Source organism: Harpia harpyja, chromosome 12 (assembly GCF_026419915.1).
Source record: "Harpia harpyja isolate bHarHar1 chromosome 12, bHarHar1 primary haplotype, whole genome shotgun sequence".
Lineage (NCBI taxonomy): Eukaryota > Metazoa > Chordata > Aves > Accipitriformes > Accipitridae > Harpia > Harpia harpyja.
This window is the reverse complement of record NC_068951.1, coordinates 35,691,997-35,713,948: the sequence shown is the minus strand read 5'-3', so window position 1 is coordinate 35,713,948 and position 21,952 is coordinate 35,691,997. Positions and strand designations below refer to the sequence as shown.

The following is a 21,952-nucleotide window of genomic DNA, read 5'->3' as shown; positions in this document are numbered from 1 at the left end:
AGCCCCCATCTAGCGTGGGTTTATTTTATTTTTAATTATTCCCATCAAACGGAGTCAGGAAACATCGGGAGCGCTAGGGAGAGGGGAGACAGAGGGGCATGTGTCAGCTTTTAAGTGCCTCTGCGGAAGCTCGGGTCCTCATATTATTATTATTTTTAATTAAATTATTTTACCACTCCACGGCTGGTTCGCTGGCTCTGAAACGATGTAATTTCACAACCGATATAACAGTTTCTTTCTGGGAAACATCAAAGGATAAAAGCTCTACATTTTCGTAGTTGGTTAAAATTGATACAAAAAAAAAAAAAAAGAATTTAGCCTTTAATCTCTTTTTATCCACGAAGACTAAAGATCTGCACTCGACCCCGCTAAGCTCCGGGCTCTCCCCCTCTTCCGGGGCCGCGCCGGGCGGGAGGCGGCGCCGAGCGCGGATGGCGGCGCCCCCTGTCGGCCGCGCCGGGCTCTCCCGCCGCCCGCGGGAAACTTCCGCGGGAGAGACTGCGCCCGCAATTAGAACGAGAGCGCGTGGAAGGGATTAAAGGGAAGGGAAGGCGAGAAGCTGGCACCTGGAAGTGGTTTGGAGTCGGGGGGGGGTGTTAAAGTAAGCACGGTGAAGTAGGGGCAGGCAAGGTGAGCAGATAGCCCAGCCCAGAAATCACGGAAAGGGAAGCCGCCTCCAGCTTGTGCTGTTTGCTCTGTGGATATACAAACATCAAAAAAAAAAAAAAAAATTAAAACACCACCGATTTATTCCTAAGCAGAGCTTTCCAGAGGCCTGGGTCCTATAGAAACGTTGATATATGTTGCTCTCCCACACCTAAGCAGAGCAGGGGTGCTGCTGTGGGACCGCGCCGCCAGCTCGGGCTCTGCTCGCCGGGCGGCGGGGCATCCTCAAAAGCCCAACTTCTTTATTGGTAGCATTAGGCACAAAAATAAGGATGGATTTTTCCTCGCTCCCAACTTCGGCGTTCCAGTGCTGTCAGCAAATGCCAGCTTTTCAGAGGCTTGTGCTTGTGTTTTTCTCCCAAGGTGTCTTAAATAAGTCAGCATTGACAGGTGTTGCTTGTGAGCAGCGTTGAACATTTCCTTTTCATCAAGGAAAAATTTTCTAAAATGGCATGTGTTTAAACCCGAAGCAATAAAGTCGTCTCACCCCCACACACCCCACCCCATCCCAAAAAGAAAAGAAAAGGAAAAAAACCGGAGCAAAATAAACACCTCCTCCCCCAATTCCTGGAAAAGGAAGAAGCATTATCTTAAGTGAATGCCTGGAGTGGGTTTTTTCTTCCTCACTGTGGAGATGACAGATTTAAAAGAAACCTGGGTGATATAAAACGATTAGCCAAAATATGTGAAGTGCTGCGTTGTCACCAACTTTTTAGATGAATTAGCTACTTATTTTATAGGCATCTGCATTGCTCTGTGCAGTGCATTTAGCGGCGGTGTTTGTGAGTTGCGGTAACACCCAGCACGGTTTATGCGTCTTGCGTGCAAAGAGAAACACTAATGGAAACCAAATTATTTCTGCTAAATTGGGGTTATTTTGTATCTGCTGTTGACAGCCTGGATGAAAGTCATAACGTCGCAGTTTTTCTATTAAATGAATCCTATGGTTGTTGGTCTCACAATAAACTTTTCACTTCAGAAATTATATACGAATAGATTTTTATGAAAGATTATTGTTTGTCGCGCTGAGTATACTTTCTCCATTCTCTCAGTTTGATCTCCGCTTGAGACTCCTAATAAGGCAATTCTGTAGTAAGAGCGCCCAAAATAAAGACAGAGCATTTTCTATAAATAATAGCAAGAGCCCTGCACAGATTTCCTGCACAACGGAATTCCCAGATTTCCTTTACTGTTTCTTTAGTTAGCATGCGTTGGGTATATATAACTCTGAAATTAAGCAAAAATATACATCTGTATAGATCTGTCAAGCTAGCTATAAACAGAGATATTATATGTCAATTACCACAGGAAACGGAAAAAATAGAGCGGTTGGTACACACGATTTAACGTCAGGAGGCACTTGACAAAAAATTTAGTGACTCCTGCTGAAAGGTGAATGATTAACCCGGTTCCAGGAGAGGGGCTGTTAGTGCTCCCCTTAGAAACAGCAGTTGTGACGGGGGCTGTAAAGGGGTCGTAAACTCCCCCCTCCTTAGGGGCAGAAGTTGGCACATAAAATCAAGGGTCCCGAGTGATTGGTTCAACGCAAATGCCGTTTTCCTGGGGTCGGTTCGTAACTCAGCTGCTGCGTTTTATTCTGCGGACGTTACTCAAGGGAGCAAATGCTGTAAATCTGGGATCGGGTCCCAGGCTTGGCAGACAGCTGGCAGCAAGGGGGGGGGGTTAGCTCTGTGCTCTTTCTCGTTCATCCCCACTTAGAGGAAAAGCGCATTTTTAGTGTATTTATGTCTTTTGGAAGGAGGTTTTTTGGATGCCGGCATTTCCTACGGCTCCCTCTCCAGCGGTGGAAGGGGAGACTCGAAGAAACAAACGAGAAAAGCAACCTCAAATGCCAATGTCCCACTTTACCTTTTCTTTCTTCTCCCTCAGCCTCTCCCTGGCACCCGCTGCCCGGAGCACCTGCCTGCCCGCAGCACTGTCCCTGCCCTTCCCGCCGCTGGAGCAAGCCGAGCCCGGTGGGCACCCCGCGGGCCTTTCGCCCCACGTTCATCCGGCCCCAGCGGGAAGGCTTCCGCGGGGCCAGGCGGGGTGTTTGGAAAAGCCCCGCTCACCCGTGTTTGCCACGGAAAAAGGGCTGTGACATCCCCCCCAACGCACACCCACGCCCCCAACCCAACCCAGAGGTGCTCCAGGTCTTTATGTGCCTAAACCGCTTCTCCCGTCCCCGCCGGGCGGACAGACCTCCACGGCCTACGCCCGGCTGGAGGATGCCGAGGAGGCAGCCGGGCTCCCCTTTGCTGCCTCGGGGGAGCTGCCTCTCCCCTCCCGCGGTCCGAGGCACCCTCGCCTCCCTTCCAGGCCCCCGGGCTTCCTCCGGCGAAGGCTCTTTCAGGTCTTCGGATGCGGATAGGCACATGGAAAGCGTTGTTGTTATTATTTATGGCACCGCCTCTCTGCTCCGATTAAGCGCCGTCTAAATATGAATTCACAGTATAGACAGCTAGTCTATAATTTGAATTAAAACCCCCCCAACGAGCCCATCAGTGGAGAATTCTGAAATCACAAGCCTAAGTTGACACAATGAGCCCATGGTGTCAATAAACCATGGGCGAGATGGAGAGATTGTCACTCCAGACCATAACAGTTCTGAAAGTGTCATTACCGTCTGTCCTGTCAATGAGCTCCAAATTAAGGACTATGAGGAACAGCGAGATAAAAGTCACCGTCTTGGCTCCATTATGGGCGATCGTGTCACTGATCTGAGAATCACTGGAAAGGGAAAGGGCTTTTTTTTTTTTTTTTATTAATGTACTTTTCAAACCCTGCCTCGGGATGCCAGGATTTGAGGTACGCTGAGGAGAGAAGCAACCTTGAAGCACCCTAGGCTGTGCCTCAGGCGTTCCCATTGAAACTGCCAGAGCTTCTTCAGGAAAACGGTGTGAATTCAATGGAGGAGCTGGAATAATTCCATCAAAACTGCGCTGGGGCCAAAGAGGACTTCATTTGATTTGGGCGACACGTGTGATCCCATGAACAGACACTTTTTTACACCATTATTTTCTTAAGTCAACACAAAGATGGTGGAGGGGAAAGAGGGAAATAAAATAGAAGCCTCAACTTTAGCAAAAGACAATACATCTCTATTTGAGATAGCCCCTTCCAGGCATTAAGACTTTCAGAAAATGTCCCCAGTCTCTCTCTCCTGCGAGCCTGAGAGAGTTAAGGGGACTTATTGAGGAACTGGAAACCTTCAATTCTGGATTTTTGTGCCTTTGTGGGTTTAAGCAAAGCAGTTAGCATTCTTCGGGACGGGTTTTGTGTTTAATATACATGAGTTTATTCAACTACAATGGGAAAAGAAAACTCATTTGTTCTTATAAAACTAGGAAGGAAAGATAACTTTAAATAGACTGCCAAAAAGGATCCTGCTCGAGGGGGTTGCCTTCCCGCTAAAGGGCCTACATTCAACTGTAATTTCACCCCGTTATGTTGCGCGGTAATTCCAGAGTTTATCCTCGCCACTGGTGCTTGATTTTCTGATTTATTTTTAAGGTCACGTAAGAAAAAGTACGGGCTTCAGTTATACTATCCTCTGGGAAGAAGGTCCAGGGAGTGTTATTTTAGATGCAGGGAAAAAATCGCGGAGAGTTTGAGGAGGCTGTTGGCTATTTATGAAGAGTCCTGGAAGCGTGTTTGGACAATCAGCTTCTCCATTTATTGAGAAGCCTTTTGAAAGAGACTTTGAGAGGTGGTGTGTGCGAGTCGGCTCTTCTGCTGTTTATTGTGTACGTTAAACTCGGCCCAGGATCTGAGCTTTACTTTTTTTTTTTTTTAATTTCGCTTCTCGTAGCACTGGAGAAAGGTGGAGCCCGTTCTTTTTCTTTTTTTTTTCTTCTATCTCTTTTTTCTCTCTCTCTTTTTTTTTTTTTAACCTCCCGGCGTTTTGTGTTTTTAACGCCCTAACCCCCCCCCAGCAGCAGCGCGCTCATGCATGCGGTGGTCGCCGGTCGGGGAGGTGGCAGAGGGGCCGCTCGGAGGGCACGGCGGTCCCCGCCGCCGCGGGCGGGCTAGGGGAGAGCTCGGCGCCGCGGGGGAGCCGTGCCTGCGTCCCCCGGTGTCCTCCCGGTGTCCCCCCGGTGTCCCCCGGCCCGGAGAGGGCTGGGGCCGTGCGCTGGCCGCCCGGCCGCACGTGTGCTCGCCCTGCGGTTTCATTAGGGAGAAGGAGGAGGATGAAACGGGAGGCCGGGAGGAACGCGGAGCTCCCTCTGCATTCCCCGGCTTTCAAGGGTCCTTAGAGCCCTTGAATGAAATTATTGGGCGAAATGGGGTCTGGCGGGAGCGGTCGTGGCTCGCCCCCCTCGTTGGTTTGTACGTGTAATGCCACTTCTGAGAGCGACAATCGGGCTACTTGCTGGACAGGCAGGGACAAAAAGGAGATTAAACAGTTTTAAATAATAATAAAAAATATCCAAAACGTCAGCAGAGTGGATTACGCTTGCTCCAGCGCCTCGCTGCCCCCCAGATTCCCCCAACAGCCGCCCTTCGGGCCTCGCAGGGAGGGTGGCCCCGGGCAGGACCGGGGAAGGCCGGCGGGGAGCGGAGCCGGCCGCGCCGCCGCCCTCACCCGCGCTCGGCCCCGCCAAACTTTGGAAGTTGATTTGGGCTCGCTCTTCCAGTGCCCGGTGGTCGTCGCTGGGTCTCCGTCCCTCGCCGCGTGAGAGCTTTATTTGCGTGAGGAAATCTCGCGTTTTCCCCACCTCGGGAGCGGGCGGGCGGCTGGGGAAAGGCGGCCCTGGCGGGTCGGGCAGCGGGGCTGCTCCTGCCCCCCCCCCCCCCCGCACCGTCCGTGGCCCCTGCCCCTTCGCTGGGTCCGTACCCCTCGAAATGCGCTTGTCATTCTAGGGCATTCCAGGGTATACGTCCCCAACTTTTCCTTGGGACACTGCCGCAAACTCACCATGTGATATTTGAAATTCCCCAGAGATTGGGGTGTAGTCAGTGCGTTAAAACTTCCCTGGCTAACTTCGGCTCCTGAGCTCTGGGCTGTTACAGCATCAGAGGGGAAAGAGGAAATTTCTCTGTACGTTGTCGTCTTCGCATATTTTTTTTCTTAACGTAATGAAATTAAAACTTTTGGAGCTCACAGTTGACATTTTGCAGAAAATTGAGTTATCAAGGCAGTAATTATTTCACAGGGAGATAAAACTCTCATAGCCCTAACTGTCAAATAGGGCCCTTTTCAGATTTTAATTACAAAATAAAATTAGTCTGCTCTTCCTCGGAAGGGTTTGTGAGTGGCTAAACAGAGCTTTCCCCAATACTGGTGGTCGTCAAACTCTGCTAATTAGCAATGCTGAGAAATTCCAGTTAACAAGGACATTCTCTAAGTCTCTGCAGGTTCCCTGCCGTTCGCCTTCATTTCCATAAGAAGATTAAGAGTGGAGGGGAACACACTCAAATGCAGATGCAGAAAAGAAGCGTTTTTAACAAGCATCATAATAGTAAGATGCTTGGCTAGTTCTCACCTAATTACTGCAAGTTAAACCTCTATTTGCAGCTAAGGACAAAAAATGGAGCTGCAATCTCCCATCTCCACAAGGCTGCTTAATAGTTTGCTTTAGATTGGTTACTAGTAGGTTCAGGGAAAAAAATAATATGAAAATGTGTATATTCTTTCCGATACAGTTAACATGATACGTTGTATCCTTAGGGCTTTTAGAGAAATCGGCGAGTATTAGAACAATAAATACATAAAATCCAAGTAGTTAACATTCATTTTCTTTTTAAGACACTCATAACCTGGAAATAAGAGTGCGTGTGTGTGTCGCAGAGCCCATCACTGAGAACATTTGCAGACTATTTGTTTAATGTAAGCACTTTTCATTTCCATAAATTATACCAAAGGCAACGATTTTTTAAATCCACTCAGATTAAACCATCCCTCTGCAGGCCTCCCTTCCAACGTGGCTATATTATTCCAGAGAGTGGTGGTGTTATTGTCATTAATACAGAAAATCAGGGACCATTTAATCTTTTTTTTTTTATTTATTTTATAGCCAGCATCCCGGTCTGCCTCTGCTTCCGCCTGTGTGTGTATGTGTGTGTACATGTTCCCAACCACGCACACCTCCAGACCCACAGGAAAGGCGGAAAATGCTCCAAAAGAGCCACTGCCCTCACCTTATTTTCTGTAGTTCATTACTATGTATATATGCCAGATATAGTTTATTGCATCGATAATTAAAACTGTTAATTAAAATAGAGCTGTAAATGCTCCCGATAACACAATTGTTAGGCATTTCCCATCCTTTATTCGTATGATAAATGCAATTAGGAAAGGGCCAGGCCCTGAAAGGCCTCCAGCGTGCACAGGGCAGCCCACGCCGCCCCGATCCTGCGTGGGGCCCCGGGCCGCACACCCCACGCACCTCCTGCAGCTGCAGCCGGAGCAAAAATAACACTTTGCCTGTGCACCACCAGCCCTCAGTTATCAGTTTATTACCATGAACAAACACCACCGCCACCCACCCACCCCCCTATTTTTAAAAAAAACCCTTAATTATCCATAAGATTTTTTTTTTTAATAAGGTTATCAACTGCAGCCCAAAGGGAGCACAATAAGAAAGTAAACAGCCGCCGTGCCCTCAGGAGTGTCTGGACAATCAGAATCCGTTTATATCCCACATCTCGTAATTTGCACCTATTTTTCGACGGTTTAACCTATCACTTATCTACGGGTTATATATACATTTTCGAATTAAACACATTAAACCCGATAGGATTTATTTGCATAATCCACACACAGAAAAAGATGCATCCTCGTCCGCTGGCGGGTTTTTATTATTATTATTTAGATTGGGTGTAATTGCCCGGTCCCTTCCCCCCCCCCGCCCCGGCTCCCCGTCCCTCTCCCGGCGGCACCTCCCCGCCCGGGGCCCGGCCGGGCCGGCAGGGGGCGCCGCAGTGCCGCGGCTGAACCCGCGCGGGGCGCCCGGGCGCTGCCCCGGCCCCGGCCCCCGCCCGCTCCGCACCGCTCCGCTCCGCGCCCGCCGAGCCCGCCTGTGCCCCGGCCCCCCGCTCGAGGGTTCCCCGCCACCCCTCACCCCCTCCGGCTTAACGCCGTCAGGGGGACCGGACCGAAAGGCGGAGCAGCCCCGTCGGGGCGGGGGAGGCGCGGAGCGGCGCAGGGCGGCGCGGGGCACCGCGGGGCACCGCGGATGGGGCGGCCGGGGCGGGCGCGGCTCCCCCCTCTCCTGCTCCGCGTCCTCACTCCCCTCCTTCCTTTGTCGTCAAGTGCGTTTTAGCAACAAAGATCCCAACAAGAGAGTGGAAGTAAACTTAGCCGGGGCTTTGTGCGGCCCGTGTAGTGACAACAAGAGAAACAAAACTACCTATTTGCAGCGCCCGGCCGCGCTCCCGCCGCGCCGCGCGCCCACCCAGCGCCGCCGGCGCCCGCACAATGGGCGCGGGTTGACGTTACGCCGGCCCCGGCCCCTGCCGAGGGGCTCGCTGCCCCGCTTTGTGTTCTGCAGGGATGGCATTTGGGGGACCCGTGTTCGCACTGGACACCCCCCGTTCTCTGAGGCCGGAGGGAAGGGTTTGGCGTTGTGTGTGCCACGACCGGAACGGAGCAGGGCCCGGGGGACGGTCGGGAGGAGGGCACAGCCTCTCCCCGGGCTGCGCGCTGCGAACTCAGCTCCGCAGGCTGCCCGGCGGCACGGGAGAGGCGCGGCGCGGGGCCCGGCCGGGGGCTCCGCTTTCACGGGGACCCCACGCCCGCGGCGGCCCGGCCTGGACGGGGCGAGCGGCGCACACGCAGGGCCCCGCGCAGCCGAGCGGCTCCTCCGTCCCGAGGGGCACTGGCAAACGGGGGTGGAGGCCGCGGGGGGGGGGGGAGACCGTTCCCGCTCCGCTCCCCCCATGGCTTCTCCCAGCCCCAAGCCAACACCAACTAAAAAAAAAAAAAACAAACCAAAAAAAACCACCACGTAGCAACAATGCTGTTTACCCACTTCCTCCAAAAGGCGTGTGTGACCTGTTGCTGGAAGGGGAGCTACAAAGGCTTCCCAGTGGCTGCCTGGGCCGCCTCCGGGCCCGCCTCCCCCGCCGAGCCGTCCCGGCGGCTCCGAGCCCCCGCCCCGTTTCATGCAAAACCAGGGGTAGAGACTTGTCCTCAGTGGCGGAGCCGCCGCGCGCTGATTGGCCGGGGCGAACGCATTTATTCCCTGACAAGCCCCCATCACATGGATGGTTGTCTATTAACTTGTTCAAAAAAGTATCAGGAGTTGTCAAGGCAGAGAGAGAGAGTGCGTGTGTTTGCAAAAGGGGGTAAAGTAGTTTGCTGGCTCTTTAAGACCGAGGTGGAGAGAGAGAGAGCGAGCGAGCGGCAAGGCAGAGAAAAGGGAAAAAGGAGGAAGAAGAAGTTTTTGAAAATCCAGGCTCCGGCGGCAATAATAGCAGTTATTAGCATTATTAATCCATCGGCGAAGAGGAAGACCCTGATCTTGATCCAAGTGTGGTTTTGGGGAGTCCCCCTCCCCCCTTTCCTACCCCTCCCTAGGAAGAAAAAAAAAAAAAAAAGTCCGGCTTGGGACTTCGCCGCGGCTGCTCCTCGCTTCTCCGCTCGAGGCTGGTTCCAGGCAAAAGTAGTTTGAATGTACAACATGATGGAAACCGAGCTGAAACCTCCCGCCCCCCAGCAAACTTCGGGGGGAGGCACGGGCAACTCCAACTCGGCCGCCAACAACCAGAAGAACAGCCCGGACCGGGTCAAGCGCCCGATGAACGCCTTCATGGTGTGGTCCCGCGGGCAGCGGCGGAAAATGGCCCAGGAGAACCCCAAGATGCACAACTCCGAGATCAGCAAGCGGCTCGGGGCGGAGTGGAAACTTTTATCCGAGGCGGAGAAGAGACCCTTCATTGACGAAGCCAAGCGGCTCAGAGCTCTGCACATGAAGGAGCACCCGGATTATAAATACCGACCCCGGAGGAAAACCAAGACCCTCATGAAGAAGGATAAGTACACGTTGCCAGGGGGCTTACTGGCGCCGGGCACCAATACCATGACGACCGGGGTAGGGGTTGGGGCCACCTTGGGAGCTGGGGTGAACCAGAGGATGGACAGTTACGCGCACATGAACGGCTGGACCAACGGAGGCTATGGGATGATGCAAGAGCAGCTCGGCTACCCGCAGCACCCGGGCTTGAACGCGCACAACGCGGCACAGATGCAGCCCATGCACCGCTACGACGTGAGCGCCCTGCAGTACAACTCCATGACCAGCTCGCAGACTTACATGAACGGATCGCCTACCTACAGCATGTCTTACTCCCAGCAAGGGACCCCGGGCATGGCCCTGGGCTCCATGGGCTCGGTGGTCAAGACGGAATCCAGCTCCAGTCCCCCCGTAGTCACTTCCTCGTCTCATTCAAGGGCTCCTTGCCAAGCTGGGGACCTTCGGGACATGATCAGCATGTATCTACCAGGTGCTGAAGTACCAGAACCAGCTGCCCCAAGCAGACTTCATATGTCCCAACACTACCAGAGTGCACCTGTTCCTGGCACAGCCATTAATGGCACACTCCCTCTATCACATATGTAAGACAAAGGGGCCGGGGCGGGGGGGGGGAGGAGGGAAGGAAAACTAAACAAAACAAACAAACAACAAAAAAACTTTTATTAGAAATTCTGGACTTTTTTTTTTTTTTGGACTATTTTTGTACAGAGAAAACTCGGGGCGGGGGGGGGGGGCGCGGGCGAAATTAAACCGACAAGGAACTTGTATAGATCTCGGAGGGGAAGCAACTACACAAAACTTTTAAAAAGTTCTAGTGAAAACGGTAGGAACTTTGCAGAAAGTTTGCAAAAGTCTTTACCAATAATATTTAGAGCTAGACTCAAAGAGCGAAGAGGAAAATGTTTTAATATTTGCAGGCAACTTTTGTACAGTATTTATCAAGAGAAACATGGCAATCAGAATGTCCATTGGTAATATAGAGAGGAGGAAAAAAAAACCAAACTCGCGAATTTGCCAATTATTTTTTAAAAACAGAGTCTACTTGCAGCATTGTGGTTTTGGCAGCTGAATTTATAGCAGCTGCAGGAGGAGAGGAAATTATTTTACAGCATTTGGTCATTTCAATTGTTTTAGAAATTGTACAAAAGACAAAAAAGGCAGGATGAGTACTCGCGAACCATGGGCTTGGTTTGCTGTAAAAGGGCAAACGTTTAGATTGTACTAAATTTTTTTTTTTTTTACTTCTTGTTAAAAAGCAAAAATTGCCATGCAGGTTCACACGCCGTTTGTTAATTTATAATAACTTTTTGTTTCCAGACTTCATCCTGTTCAAAGAAAAAAAAAAAAGAAAAAAAATACCAACCTGAAATTACTGTGTTTGAAATATTTTCTTATGGTTTGTAATATTTCTGTAAATTTATTGTGATGATATTTTAAGTTCTTTTTTTTCTCATTTTCCGTAGTTGTATTTTAAAGATTCGGCTCTGTATTATTTGAAATCAGTCTGCCGACAGTCCATGTATATATTTGAACTAATACCATCCTTATAACAGGTACATATTCAAGTTAAGTTTTTACTCCATTATGCACAGTTTGAGATAAATAAATTTTTGACATATGGACACTGAAGTTCCGCTTGAGTCTTGGATTTATTTTTGTAACGCAAGAGGTTTTTTAAATAATTCACGCAGTAGAAGGTATCACCGTAGCCAACCGAGTACGATAAATAATGCAGCGATATATATAACGCATGCATATTTTTCTAGGTACGTATAGAGAGAGGGAGAGAGAAAGTACGATAGCTGTAATGGAGTAACTGCCTCTGCCTCCTTCGGGGGGACGGGAGTGCGGAGTCGGCCGCTCCTTCCCCAATTCCCTGCCCTGCCCGAGGAAGCCGGGCGCGATGGGCTGAGGGGGGGGCCGCCTCGGCTGCTTCTGGCCACTTGTTGCCTCCGGCGGGGCCGAGCCGGGGGCCGGCGGGGCGCGGAGCCGGCGCGGAGGCGGCAGCCGGGCCAGGGGCACTGCGAGCGGGCGCCTCGTTTGCATATCCAGCTCATTTCTTTCTCTCTTTTCCCGACGGTGCCTTCTTCCTCGGGGGCACGCAGGAGGGGAGCCGGCTTTTCGTGGCTGGGAAGCGTAAGGCGGCCGGCCTGGCGGGCGCAGCGGCGGCGCGGCGCGGCGTGGGCAGGGGGGCTGAGCGCTCCCCCCTGCCTTTGTTCGGGACTTCCCAAACTTTCCTCTCCTGGCTCCTGGGCAGCGCAGGAGGAGGTGAGAGCTGGGGGCGGGGGTGGGCTTGGCCGGGCAAAGGTAAGGAACAACGAAAAGCGAACAAACAAACAAACCCGGTCGAACGCCAGAGACTTTCACGCTTTATCACGGCTCTTTCTTGAATCCTATTTCTTAAATTGCCAGCGCGGTGTAGCCCCGTTTCGGACGCTCTCTGCAGCCGGTCACAAGCCCCAAAGAGAAGCGGTGGCGCCCGCCAAATAGGAGGAGAGATCCGCCATCCGTGCCAGGTAGAATTTTACTTTGTACAGTTGTAACTGCAATTGCCGAGGAGACGGCTCCGCGCTGCTGCGCGCTGGCGGCCGCGGCCGCGCTCGGCCCGGCGGCAGGGCCCGTCGCCCCGGGCAGGGCAGGGGCAGGGGCCGGAGCCGGCGGGCAGCAGAGCCGAGCAACCGCCGCGGCAGCCCGTGTTCCTCCCCACGAAGCCCCACTGTTTCTTTGGTGCTGCTAACGCGGCTGCGGTTTCCCTTGGGAAACGCGCGTGACGGAGATGCAAATACTAATAATAGTAATTTAAAAAAAAAAACACCAAAAAAACCCGGGTACGAAATTGGGGGCACTGTGATTGCAAACTGGTCGTGTCTTCTACTCATGGCGTGCTGGGCATGGCAAGGAAAGGATGTGATGGTTGGCTTAGACAAGGCACAAAGTGCGCACTGCGGAGCGGGGGCAAGTGTAGCTCAGTTTTTCTCTCTAGGATTTCTTGTCGGTCACTGGATTTCGCTTTTGCTCGGGGAGGAAGAAGGCAGGGGAACCCCCCCCCCCCCCACACACACACACAAAGTTACCTGGCTGGTTGTGGCTTTTATTTGGTAGTGCTATTTCCTAGGCTCAGTTCTGGCCTCCATCCTTGAAGCCTGGTGTCCAGATGAAAACTAACGTTGCCAGACTAGGAGATGTGGAGTTTTGCTCACTGCCTGGTTTTGTAGTTTAGCTCCCTTTGTCCCTTTCGTTTCTGCACCGTCGCGGTACTTGGGCAACACAGCAATTCTTGCAGATTCCCAAGCTTTTCTATTTCTTTTACGTTAATGCAACGAGTAAAATACTCTTTTTCAGAGCTGCGAGCGTTTGCAATGCGTCTGGGGATTATTCACGTGGTAACGAGCCCACAGCCCTGCTCGCCTCGCTGGGAAAAGAGAACCAAGAATAAAAGCCCAATCGATATCGCAATTCCATTTTTTAAAAGCGAATCTTAGCCAATTAACAGCAATAAAACCTGGCCTCCTTTTTGAAGTGCTAACTAAAATATTCGAGGGGGGTAGTTGGAAATGTTGGTCCTTTTGCAATTCGCATAGAGAAGGCGAGCTAATACCATTAAACAAAAGGCACTAAGCCACATATTCAGGCTTAGTGAATTCAGCAACTTTTTATATGGGCAATTTGTTTAAGCTTAGATTTCGGAGTACGATGTGGAATATATGTGGTTGAAACCTGATCTGCCTTGGCCAGATTCCTTACATCCATCCATCCATTTATCCGTTTAGAGAGGATAACCCAGAGCATTTTACACGTACAGCTGAACGATTTTATTTTTAAAGTGTTACTTGGAGGAACGCCATTGTCCACTGCTAATTTTAAATTCAACGCATTCAATAACCCCGTTTACACCTAAGCCATTATCCTGGGCTTTCGTTTATGGCAGCTGAAATGTGTAGCAGAGCTCGTGGATATGTTTTTATTTGGGTTATTGAAGACCTTTTGCGTTCTCCCTGTTTTCCCTCTAGTGAATTGTTGTGTGCTGTATAGCCAGGGTGATGCTCCGTCCAAAAGCGCCAGTGTAATGTTTCCCTAACCTTCTACAGAGCCGAAATGAACCCAAGGATAAGATTATAGTTTCCCCTGTGATTTTTTTTTTTTTACGGCTTTTTAAGGACCGGGGTGTTAAAATATTTTGCGGAACTGGAGAGGTAGATTAGCAGGGTTTCTTGCCAAAGCTGGGAAGCTGGTATTACAGACTGTCCCAGGGGGAAATCGCTCACATTAACCACTAAATGAATATTTGACAAGGGCTCATTCGGGGGTATTATTACTACAAACGGGTCCCTACTGGACTTTCCAAGGGTCAAAGAGCAATGGTTCAATTAATTATTTAGACTGTTAGTAGATTTGGTTGTAATAGCTGTACTTATTTCTGCAACCGACAGCTTCTTGCGGTGGGGGACCTGGGGAGAGGCTCTCTGCCTCGCAGCCCCTGCTCCAGCCCGCGGGCGGGCAGCGACGGGACGAGCGGCTGCCGGCTGCCAGCACGCATTTCTTGGCTGAAAAATACATTTTTAGTCCTTGAGGTGCCCACTGGTGCCGTGTGGGACACCGGGGCTGGCGGTGGTCCCCGCAGCAGCGTGGTCTCTCTCAAGATTGCTTCCTCCTCGTCCCCAACGGGCAGCAGACCTGTGTATCTGTCTCCGAAGAGGAGGTAGATAGCTCAGCAATTTAAGTAGTGTATAATACTGGTCCCACTGAAAGAAAGAGGCCCATTACTGATAGGTGTGATTAGATACACTTCAGTTATTTAAATCCTGATCTAACTCAAATATTAAAATCTAACGCCTGCTTCGGGTGCGTACGATATTTCCAAGGATATATGCGAAATGCTGACATTCAGATGGCAGGAGAGCTTCGTCTTTGCGTTATTAACGCCAGCCAGCCTCGCCTGACACTGGCGTTTCAACATTTTTGTTGTTGGGGGGGGGGCGAGAGAAGGGAGGATTATTTTGTATAATTTCTACAACAAACATGTCCGCAGTAGTAGATACTAAAAAAAAAAAAAATGCTGGGAGTGTGCGATTAGGTGACAATAATATATGTTGAATGAATAAGAGATAAGCTGCAAGGGGGGAGAGGGAAGCAGTAATTACAAACCCAATTCATTCAGCTTTTCAGGACTTTTGTTGTGGGAGCTCCATTGACGGGCTTCGAGCTGCCAGTTTTCTCACATTAAAAAGAACTGATCAGCGCCTCAGGGGGACAAGCAACACCGCTTAACTGCATAGTGATGGGGTCCTCATTTAGAGCCATTACAACAAGAAAATTAAACAGAGCCTTTGTGTGCACCAGGTTTACTTTTCAATTGCTGACAGTTTATAGCTAACTGCTCAGAGATTGAAGTTTGATTGCGGTTTGATCGCCTGCTAGTTAGCACCACCGCTATTTTAGTTTTGGTAATTAAAACCAGTTTTTCTGACGACGGCACGGGGAATTGCAAGAACTTTGGTGCTGTTTTGCTTTTGAGGAACCAATGCACTTGGCGAGGACGTACGGCGCTGAAGTGAGTGTGGGGGCCGTTTCCCTTGCGAGCCGAAACGAAAAGGAACCCAGGGACGGAAATCCTCGGAGCTGCACCTTTGGCCGGGCGACAGCGGGAGGGCGAGCTCCGTCCCCCGGGCCGGCACCGCGCCGGGCGCCCGGCCGGCTCTGCCCGGGGACCGGCACCGCGCCCCGGCCGCGCTGCCCGCTTCGCTCCGCGCTTCGGAGCTCGGCGGAGCTGTCTGCGCTGGCAGGTGCCGGGCGGGGGGAGCGGGGAGGGGAGGGAACAAAGCAAAAGCCCAAACCTTGCCGTGATGATTTTTGAGCTTTGCTTCTGGAGTACGCAGCGGATTTGCTGTGGCTGAGCCCCGTGTGTGTGAGTGTGTAGTGTGTGTGTAGAGTGTGTGTAGCGTGTGCGTAGCGTGTGTGTGTGTTTGTATCCGTGTGCGCCTGTGCGTGCGGGGGGAGGGGGCGCGCCGAAACGAGCTGTAATTTTTCATCATAATTTAGCAAGTTTGGTAGAGAGCCGGGCTCGGACACTTACTGCACGGGAAGGGGAAGGTCCCGCCCTGCCAGCCCGGCTCTCCCGCAGGAGAGGCCCGCACGGCTGAAGCCCCTGTTGGCAGGAGGGCCGGGGGAGGGAGACCCCCTGCTCGGGGGTCCCGGCCGGGGGCGGCCGCGCAGGGAGCGGGGCCGGGCCGGGCCGGGCCGGGCTGGGGAAGTTTGTCCCGGAGTTTGTCTCCGGTAACTCCGGCTGCGGGAACCAGGGCGGCGTGCCGCCTCGCAGGACCTCTGCCATGTGCACGAGAGCTTTTGCAGCGTGTTTTTGTGTCTTTTTTTTTTTTTCTTCTAAGTTTTCCTTTTAAAATTCTTTTAGGGTTTCTATGCGTTTTGTTTACATCCCCTTCCCCACCCCCCGCCGATAAAAGAGCTTCTCCCTCCCTCCAAGCGGGTTTCAGACTCAAGGCACCGAGCGGTTATTCCCAAGGCGGTGACTTCCTTAGAGGAGCGAGAGGACCCGCAGTTCGGGGGGGGGGGTGTCCCTGAGGGGCACCCCACGGGGCGGAGGACTGCCAGGCCGCTCCCGCGGGGCCCGGCGGAGCTCGGTGGGGCCAAATGGGCGATGCCGCCGGTTCCCGGAGGCTCTGGGGGCAGCGGGACCCCAGCAAGCCCCGGGGGAGCCCTGCCAGCCCCGGAGCACGGAGCTGAGCTGTGTCCTCTGGGCTCCCCAAAGCGCGTCCCTCTCTCGGGAGCCCAGCAGCGGGCACCGGGCTGCCCCGGCCCGCCCCGGCCGGGATGTGTCCCCGCTCCCGGGCAGGCGGCGGAGACCCGCGCCCGGGGCCGCTGCCCCGGGGGAGCGGGAGGGGAGGCCCGGCCCCCTGCGGGCTCCCCCGCCCCGGGACCTCGATGACCCCATCATCTCCGCAGCAGTTAGGGCTGATGACGTAATGTGGGCGCTTTTTTGCAGAAAGTCGTGATTAACGGGGGTGTGGTGGTGGTGGTGGTGGTGAATCCCACCGGGCGCTGGAGAGAAACAGACCTCTCCGGAGTCTCCGGAGGGGTCCCTTGGGACACCCCCCCCGCCCCAGACATATCCCAGGCTGCGGGCCTGATCCTGCAAACCCGCCTCCCCTCCCGCGGGCAGCTCCCTGGCGCTGGGGAGGCCCGGCCGGGCCGGGCAAGCGGAGCTTACTCGGGCGAGTAAGGACACCCGGGGCCGGGTCCAGCTTAATTGGAAGGAAACCCCGCAGCGCTCTGCAGGGCGGCCGGGCCGGCTGGCTGCGCGCAGGGCGGGAGCCGGGGCTCTCGGGAGCGGGGCCGGGGCCGGGGCTCGGGGCTCGGGGCTCGGGGCTCGTCCCCGCACTGCCCCCGGCTGCCCGGCTCCTGCCAGGGGTGCTGGTGCCAGGGGAGAAGCTCTCCAAGCTGTCCTTCTGGCGTTTCTTGGAATGATGGTTCCTTTAAGCTCTTACAAATTGCAAAAGTTGCGGAAGACAGAGAAATAATTAATGTATTAAAACAAGCAGCGAATTCCTCAGGAGGCACCTTATCAACTCCAGCCACACTGGCTTCATCCCTCCTCGTATGCTAATGCCCCGTGACGTCACCGGCGCCAGATTGAATGTGAATCAGTTATGAAATTATTAGTTTTAGCTTAAAAAGCAATCTGGCTCTCCCGCGAGTGGGGTTTGCGTTGCTGCGGGTTCTCGCTCCGTGTCCTCCCCATGTTATGCACACACCGTAGTTGCGACTTTCCTGTCACATGAATCAATATTTCCAAAGCACACATGCGAACAGGGGGTGATGTAAAGAAACCCATAGATTAATTGGGTCCCGTTTCTGAGACGGCTCTGTCTACCTTATCGATACACACATTACACCCGAAACCAGACAATCGGATTTCCTCCTACTTTTCAGGTAGGCAAGAGCTCCTTGTGATTTATTTCTGTTGAGATCCCACTGAGGGGGTGTGATTCTTTGCGAGCGTCTTGAGAAAAAATACCCAGGAGTGTTTGCTTTTGCTCGCGATAGAGGAAAATGAGCCGGAAAGGGGGGAAATATAGATATAAATTTTTTTGGTTGCTGTTGTTTCAAATAGAAAGATTCTTATTTTGGATTTTGAAAAGGAGAGCAGCCCAGCGGTGGAGGGCCAAGGGATCTGAGCGGGGAACAATGGGAATTAACACCGTTTCAGTCGCTGAGGCCACTCTAATTAGATGTCTGGATCCGGCGAGATCAAATACCTGAATCTAAACCCCTCGGCTCGGTTTCTTTCGCTTGCAAATGCTTCTGAAAAACGGTTCTCGAAGAAACCAAACTAACCCGAAATTCCCCGGAGTCCCTTTCGAGGAGTTTTGCCGATAACAACTTTCTCCCCGGGTTAGGAGGGGGCTGGCGCGTCCCCTCCCCGCGGTGGCCGCTGCCCCCAGAGCTGCCCCGCCGCCCCCGCCCGGGCACCCACGGGAACACCCCCCGCCACCCCCCCAAAAAAATGCTGAAGGACACTTCGGTCTCTTTGGCCGTTTCTTTCTCCCCGTCTCCCGAGAGCAGGCTGCTCTGCTACCATGAATTATGAATAAACTTGTAGCTCTCTCCTGGGGACACCCGCCCTCGGCCCCTCGCTCTGGTCGCCGGGGCTGCGGGGGCCCGGCGCGAAGCTGCCCCCGGCCGCGGGGAGGGAGATGGCACTCGCCCCGGCTCCTGCTTCCAGCAGCCCCCTAAGCAAAGAAAGGAAGAAAGAAAGGAAGAAAGAAAAAGTTGTAACTGGCTGAGGAGTGAGTTTTCCGACTAATGAAATCCAAAATGAGTGGCGAATATAAAGTATTGTAAGATTTCTTCCCTGCCCCCCCGGCACTGATTGGCAATACTCTTTTTTTTTTTTTTTTTTTTGTGTGTTGGTTTGAAAAGCAGGAAGAAATGTAATGAATTGAGTGCTGTCAGAGATGTCTTCTCTGTTGATGTGGTGAATGGCAGTAGCTCCCTGATCCAGTGCAGGTGCAGTAGAGCTGGGGAATAAAAGAGGGGGGCTCTCTGTTCAGTGGAAAAAGCACATTCCCTACAATAGACCACACACTGCCAGCCAGCACGGCATCAGCTCACACTCTCAGACTTTTTTCGCCTCTTTCCACAGTCCTGAGCTCACAAAATGGCTATACATTAGCACTAGTTAGGGTTTGCTTTTAATGAACAGTTGTGACTCCTTTTGACCAACATTTAAATCTGCTGTGCTCTCTCTGAAGACAGGTCTGTTATGATCACAGGTTTTAAAAAATGGCCCGTTTCCTCACAAGGCGGCTTATTCAGAGCCATCAGTTGCATTTGATTGGGAAAAAAAAAAAAAAAGCTCTCGATTAATAAAACGCGTTTTCCAAGTGCTCCTAACAGGGGAAAGTGATTTTTTTTCTTTTTTTTTAAAAATATATATAATAAAATGGTGTGGGGAGGAGAGACACTGTTTTTAAATGGATGAGATGGTCTAATCCTATACACGAACGCATATTAATCCTGTTTAGAGATAACCTGTCTCCTTTTTGGCTTAATATATTATCCTTATACACGGATAAAAACTTTGCGCTCCTATGAATTCGGTCCAGATTGGTTTTTCTTGGCTTATTTCCGTGACCTCCCCCCCCCCCCCCGGTGATCTGCTCCAAGAAAGCTAGATGGTTACACTTGGTTACTCAAGTTTTATTCGAAATTATTTCCAGAGCGAGGGCTCACTCCTCAGCCGAGGGGGCTGATTGATTCTGTCCCTCTCCGCCTCGCATTTAATGTGCCTCGTCCTATCGCGGCCAAGCCAATGAGCCGGGATTTTCATGGCATCCCGGAGCAGCCCTTGCTGATTCCTCTTGCACCTATCCTGCAAGAAGTAGATTAAGCTCTTTTGGATATACTTGCTGATGCATTGCGCTGAGGAAAATTGCTCAGCGTTTGCTTATAAAAACCCATGTTACTGTGAAAGTTCTTTTTTTCCCCTAATCGTGGTAACAAATAGCATCAGTTCCTGGAACAGTTTGGCAAAGCCATTCTTTGCCTGAATACTGCTAAACGAGAGAAGCTGACAGCTAACCAGTTATTACCTGAGCTCCGAGTAAACCCCCCCCCCCCCGCAACTGATAACAGAACGTGTTGGCAATAAATGACATTAGAAATAAGAGTCAGATGCCGGTGCGTGCCTGGAGCACGTTTCCAGGGGTCAGATCTTGTCATCCCGCGCACAAAGAACGGATCTTGTCTACATAGAAGAGAAGAGATCGTATCGCTGCGCCTATATGAAACATACAGCTCGTTTACACTTGTTTTCGGGACCTTTCAAACACGCCGGAGCATCCTCACCTGAGAGCGCCTTATTTACTGCCAACAAGTTGGAGCTCTCCCAGCGCCAACCTTCGCCCCGTTGCTGCTTAATAATAAAAGCAGGAAAGTTGGGGCTTTGCCGGGGGGGCTGCTCCGGCCCCCCCCGGGCTGGGTGTGCGCAGGGTGGCCAGCCCCCCCCGGGAGAAGGAGGTGCGAACCGCCGCTGCTCCCCGCTCCGGGTTTCCCACTTTCTTCCCCCCCGCGCTACTTGATAGCCTTTGTGTCCTATTGCTGCACACACCCATAATTAATCCTCCTTCTTACCGCTTACATCCCGGACCCAAGGGGCAACTCAAACCTATTTAGATCGCCTTGGTTGGTTGCACAAATTTAAGTGGCAAATGAGTTATAAACCTAATAACTGCTTTAATAAAAATAATTATTTGATTATGGCAGAGGAAATTTGCTAGAGTGCAAGGATGCGGCTGGGTTTGCGTTTTGGTGGCGGTGAGGCTCGTCTTTGGATTGAACTCAAACGCCTTTTAAAAACATTACTCTGGAAAAAAAAAAAACAACCGACCCAAAAACCAACAACAAAACAAAAAGCCCCCCCAAATCCCAATCCTAAACCCAACCTTACAACAACAAAAAATCGCCCCGATTCGCGGAGCGTTGTGGAACTTTTCCAGCGATATTCGGCAGAACTATGAATTTGTAAACAGAAAAATCAATATGAGATTTGGGTGGCTTTGAATTAATTGAAAACAATCGACACGGGGGACCATTAATCACAAACGCTGGTACCTCTCTCACTTTTTTCTCGTTAAGGATGAAGTTTCTGCCCCTCTTTCAAGTGTATTTATGCTTCTGGTTTTACAAGGAAAAGTGAGGATGCAACAAGACCAGTCGCGTTGTCCTCTCTATACTTTTAACGCTAGCATATTGTTTGATTACTAATTCGAGTTAATATGATCTTTATGGCAACATAACAGTGGATAATTGGCCCTTTTTCTGAACAACAATGTAAATCACAATCGCTTTATTATTTAATAACGTCAAACGCTTCGTTGGATTGGCCCCGACAGAGAAGACCTTTTCTTTCTAGGCAGTGTTGTTGAGAAAGAACAATGCAGATCTAATTGTGGAGATTTCAGAAGTTGGCTCCTGTAAATGAACAGCTTAGATATGGAAGTTCCAGCAGATGTCTGCACTTTTCCCTGTGACAAACCTTGTAACCCCCCTTCCTCCCCCACTGCCCCGTCCTCCCCCCCTCCCCGACTTATTGAAGATTTTTTGTTCTCACATCCTAGCAACAACCTAAATCTTCCAGTCGCAAATACACCCCTTTCCCCTCGTTGCTATACAGCACTTCACATGGCAGGCTTAAGCGTACACACCAAATTAGTGCTTGGCCCAAGGCGCGCTCGCCCGCTCCTCGCTCCGGGCTGGGGGGGGTTGTCGGGCCGGCGGCGGGGGGTGGGGTGGGCCGGGGGGGGTTGGGGCTCTCGGCGCTGCGGTTCGCCACCTTCTTGCCAGCGCTGCAAACCTGCCGGGGGTTTGTTTTGCAACAGTTTGGAGGCGACTGCAAGTTGCGCACGCCGTTACGCGGCAGGAAAGGTGCCAGGGCCTGCCAGCCCCGGGGGGGCGGCGAGACGGGCCCCTCGGCGGAGCCCCTCTGTGTACCACCCGCTGCCATGGGGGGCTCCTGCTTGTCCGACCCCCCCTTGCCCGGCCCAACTGACCAAACCCTCTCGGCTCCACCGCGGCACCAGCAATGAGTCTGCCCCGGGGGTGGCACGGCTGCGGGGACAGGGATCCCCCCCCCGGGATAGCTCCGAGGGAGAAGTTGCGCGACTTCTGGCCGGGACGGGAGGGACGGGACGCGCATCCCAGCGCGCATCCGCTCTCCCGGCCCGATCCCCCGGGCTGCGCGCTGCTCCGCGGAGCGTCCCGCGGTTTAGGGCTCTGCGCGGGTTTTTCCCTTG

General features: G+C 52.3%; 1 protein-coding gene and 1 long non-coding RNA gene across 3 annotated transcripts in view; both read left to right on the top strand.

Annotated features, from left to right (window-relative positions):
- The window catches only part of LOC128148948 (uncharacterized), a 309,803-nt gene that overhangs the window by 262,578 nt on the left and 25,273 nt on the right, over window positions 1-21,952 (top strand). The window lies entirely within an intron of this gene.
- Window positions 8,636-10,292, top strand: SOX2 (SRY-box transcription factor 2). The gene has a single exon (XM_052803413.1). It carries the CDS (start codon window positions 9,282-9,284, stop codon window positions 10,227-10,229), a length of 948 nt encoding a protein of 315 aa, XP_052659373.1. The 5' UTR covers window positions 8,636-9,281; the 3' UTR covers window positions 10,230-10,292.

Bases quoted from the DNA above. Each gene is read 5' to 3' on its own strand.
- SOX2 (XM_052803413.1), top strand. From the start codon at position 9,282: ATGTACAACATGATGGAAACCGAGCTGAAACCTCCCGCCCCCCAGCAA.